Source organism: Hippocampus bargibanti, linkage group LG01 (assembly GCF_051943395.1).
Source record: "Hippocampus bargibanti isolate YZ-2025 linkage group LG01, ASM5194339v1, whole genome shotgun sequence".
Taxonomy (NCBI): Eukaryota; Metazoa; Chordata; class Actinopteri; order Syngnathiformes; family Syngnathidae; genus Hippocampus; species Hippocampus bargibanti.
The window spans coordinates 1,993,863-1,998,342 of NC_142734.1; the positions used below are offsets into that span (position 1 = coordinate 1,993,863).

The 4,480-nt window shown below is 39.4% G+C and overlaps 1 protein-coding gene across 2 annotated transcripts in view; it reads left to right on the top strand.

The window, feature by feature from the left end:
- The window catches only part of jam2a (junctional adhesion molecule 2a), a 22,095-nt gene extending 17,615 nt beyond the window's left edge, over positions 1-4,480 (top strand). The window contains exons 9-11 of one of the 2 annotated variants that reach the window (XM_088988662.1): positions 327-398; positions 549-582; positions 2,517-4,480. In XM_088988662.1, the coding sequence (XP_088844788.1) occupies positions 327-398; positions 549-582; positions 2,517-2,549 (139 nt within the window). In that variant the 3' untranslated portion in view covers positions 2,550-4,480. The remainder of the gene's footprint in view (positions 1-326; positions 399-548; positions 583-2,516) is intronic. The other variant, XM_088988742.1, reaches the window with a different exon arrangement.

Consider the following 4,480-nt stretch of genomic DNA (forward strand, 5'->3'; position numbering starts at 1 on the left):
AGGGATCAAAGCATCCTTTTCACCAATGGACCACAGATGATTAAATGCGCAGTCTGCTACAAGCTAAATGTTGAAAGCAAACACAAAGTTATCGCATCCTTTGACCAAAAGAGACTCTCTCACGTTTCCTGTTCTACGTCAATCCGCTTCATTTCCAAGCCGCGACCGTTCCACATACGCATCGGCGCTTTTAGGCCGGCAGAAATCATTCCCGGGTGGGATTTGCTGCATGTGAATGGCTCGTCACTCGAACAAATCATCTTTGCATCACGATTGGCTGCTTCTGGAGTTCAAAAAAAAATGACCACGCCCACCTAACCCAACAGGTCATTTTGGATCTCCGAGTGTCACGGTGCCGCTCACATCAGCAGCCAAAACCTGAACAGAACCGAGGACACGTGAGTGTAACGCTGAGGGGGAAAAAAAAACTGATGGATAAGATTTGAGTCAGGATAGCCCCCCCCCCCCCCCCCCAAAAAAAAAAAAATGTGTTTTTTTTTCGTGCCGAATGCTCAAAATTGGTGCTTATCATCGTTTTTGTCTTTTAGGTCCAATGTCAACTATATCCCTCCACCTCAAGAAGTAAGGTTTTTTTTCATACGCTTGCACTGTGGCAGTTTCACGTTTGAATCTCAGTCATCGGAACAGAAAGGTCCAAAGTAGCAAATAAAACCATGAGTTAAAACAATGACAAGATAAAACGAATCTGACAGGGTTTAACAATGACCCAACGTCGACTGGTCGTGTAAGGAGCAAAATCTAAAACAAAGTCATCAGAACAAAAAGGTCCAAAGTAGTAAACAAAACCACGAGTTAAAACAGGACAAGATAAAACGAACCTGACAGGGTGAAACGAACGATGACCCGACATCGAATGGTCGCGTCAGGAGCAAAATCTAAATCATCAAAGACATCAGGAGAGAAAGGCCCAAAGTAGCAAACAAAACCATGAGTTAAAACATGAACCTGAGAGGGAATCAGAACAGGAAGGTCCAAAGTAGCAAACAAAACCACAAATTAAAACAGGACAGGATGAAACAAACCTGACAGGGTGAGACAAACAATGACTCGACATTGAATGGTCATGCCGGGAACAAAAGCTCAAACATCAGTCATCAGAACAGGAAGGTCCAAAGTAGCAAACAAAACCACGAGTTAAAACATGACAAGATGAAACGAACCTGACAGGGTAAGACAAACAATGACCCATCATTTACACAAACCATCGACTGGTCGTGTAAGGAGCAAAATCTAAAACAACAAAGTCATCAGAACAAAAAGGTCCAAAGTAGTAAACAAAACCACGAGTTAAAACAGGACAAGATAAAACGAACCTGACAGGGTGAAACGAACGATGACCCGACATTGAATGGTCGCGTCAGGAGCAAAATCTAAATCATCAAAGTCATCAGGAGAGAAAGGCCCAAAGTAGCAAACAAAACCATGAGTTAAAACATGAACCTGACAGGGAATCAGAACAGGAAGGTCCAAAGTAGCAAACAAAACCACGAGTTAAAACATGACAAGATGAAACGAACCTGACAGGGTGAGACAAACAATAACACGACATTGAATGGTCGCGTCAGGAGCAAAATCTAAAACATCAAAGTATTTATAATTCGTTCCAGAAAACTGTTTGAAAACCGAAACAGCACTTTCCATTATAATCAATATTAAAAAATGTAAGCCGTTCCAAGTCTGGAAAACAACTGCTTTTTTAAGAAAATCTCGATAAAACAATGCTAACATGTAGCTAATAGATAGCCAGATAGACAGTTAGCTCACTAGCTAGATAGCCATATAGCTAATAAATAGCCTGCTACATAGCTAGCTAGCTAGCTAAACAGATAGCAAATGGATAAATAGCCAGCTACATAGCTAGCTAGACAGATCGCAAATCGATAGCAAATGGATAAATAGCCAGCTACATAGCTAGCTAGCTAGAAAGATAGCAAATGAATAAATAGCCAGCTACATAGCTAGCTAAACAAGCAGCAAATGGAAAGTGACCTTAGTGTTGAAAGGTGCTTATAAATGAAATGTATTATTATTATCATGTAGCAAAGTGATGAAAGGAAGAGAAAAGGAAAGAAAGAAGTAGAAAAACAAAATACAGGAGCTGCTGTAAAGGCAGCCACTCTTGTGGCGCCATTTTGAAGTCAATAGAACAAAAAAAATAACTAACAAATACAGTGATACCTTGGTTTTCGACCATAATTAGTTCCAGGAACCTGTTTGAAAACCAAAACAGCATTTTCCATTATAATCAATGTAAAAAAGATTAATCCGTTCCAAGTTTGGAAAACAACAAGTCAAGTGCCGCATTCCTGTCGGTGCGCTCAGTTTGGTTGAGAAACTAATTTTGGTTGTATACCGCGGCATTAAAAAAATGACATTTTTGGTTGGAAACCGAATTTGACGAAAACCGAGACGTTTAAAAACCGACGTTTGACTGTCATATGGAAGTTTTTTTTTTTTTTTTAACCCCCATTTTTTTCCATGTGCTTCGGCCGCAGGATTTCAAACACACGCAGTCCTTCATGCTCTAAGAAGCCGCACTTCCTGTCGTCAAGGTGCCAAGACTGGATTCCGGATTCATTCTTAGCCTTGCAGACTTTGAATGAGTTTTTCTATCCTCAGATTGTGTCTTTTATTTTGGAGGGGGAAGCATTTTTTTTTGGGTGTGGATCACCTGTTCAATTCTGCCTAATACAGTGCTCCCTCGCTACTTCGCGGTTCGCTTATCACGGTTTCAGTAGATATAAAGCTAGCAAGCTAGCTAATAAACACTTGGATAGCTAGCAAATAAATATTTAGCTAGCTACATAGATAGCTGATAGCTAGCTAGATAGCCGGCTAGCTAGCTAATAAACACTTAGCTAGCTAGCTAGCTAATAAATAATTAGCTAGCTAAATAGATAGCTAATATATAGCTCGCTAGACAGCCAGCTAGCTAGCGAATAGATAGATTTTTGGGGGCTTTGCATCGCCTGTTCAATTCTGCCTAATACAGTGATCCATCGCTACTTCGCTAATAAACACTTAGCTAGCTAAGTGTTTATTAGCTAGCTAGCTAGCTTTATATCTATTTGACTATGTTCGCGGCTTTTCATCAATCAGTGGCCTGTTTGGGACCCCCTAGGGCAAAACGCGACGCTCCTGGTCCGCCGATGCCGGCAAAATATCTATTATCTGGCTAGCTGGCTGTCTATTAGCTATCTGTTAGCTAGCTGGCTGGCTATTTGTTATCTACTAGCTAGCTAGCTTTCTATCTATTTGAGTTACTTCTGGGTTGAGTGAACGCTGGCATGTGGCTTCCGCTGCTCACCCCAACTGATCCTGTGACTGTAAAGTGACCTTGAGAGTTTTGAAAGGCGCTTAGAAATGAAATGTATTATTATTATTATTATTATTTATTATTATTATTATTATTATTATTATTATCGCGGGTGGTCCAGGTCCCCATTCACCGCGAAAAACGGGGGATTACTGTATGTGGACTTCTAGTTCCGCCTCCTGTACTTTGATGTCGCTCTGCCACCCTCTGGTGGCGTACTTTGGAAGTTGATTTTTTTTTTTTCTCTCCACATTTGGTTTCTTTCTCCCTAAAACAGAATAATTGTTGTGACTGTTTTCGTTAACCAAAGACGGGTTCCAATATGGAATGATGTTGCATTAAAACAACCCTCTTAAAGGACAACCGACACCTCCGGACAAGTTGCGGCCATAATTTGTAAAATGACTTCTACTGAGCGTGTTTGACAAAGCTATATTTTACATTTTTATTGGTGTTTTGCACTTGACTAAAAATAGCCTGCATATCTATTAGCTAACTAGCTAGTTAGCTTGCTATCTATTCAGCTAGCTAGCTATCTTTTTATTTTAGTTATTCCGGGTTGAGTGAACGCTGGCGCGTGATGCATTTTGCATTTGTTGATTTTGGCTATTTTAGATGCTATAAAACGTTTTTCTGATGTCAGTTAGGAAACAAAAAATATGGTGTCGGTTGTCCTTTAAAATGATGCTTCATTTGCATCGTCGATCTTTTACAACAAAATACTGTTTTACCTCAGTATTGCTTCGCTGGCCATTCCGTGACATCAGGGCGTCCATGTTTCAAGGGCCTTCATGTCCACTGAGTTCTTAAGTTTAAACACAAAAGACAAACCAGGAAAATAATTCATTGTCGTCATTTAAAAAGACCAATCCCATTCAATCCTAATGTGCCTGCATGGTCTTTTTTTTTTAAATATATACAATATATAACTTGTGCCTTTTTTATTTGTCATATTTATCAATGGATGTTTTTTTTTTTTTGTAAACGACTTGCCTTACTTTTCTGTCTATTTTTTGTGCCACTGTGAATCAAAAGGTGTCTATTTTAGACAGTGTGAATGAATTGTTCCGTTTTATTTGAATGTTGTATAACGAAAAAATAAAAATAAAAAGGTTTTCTATTTAAAACATGGTTTTGGATTGA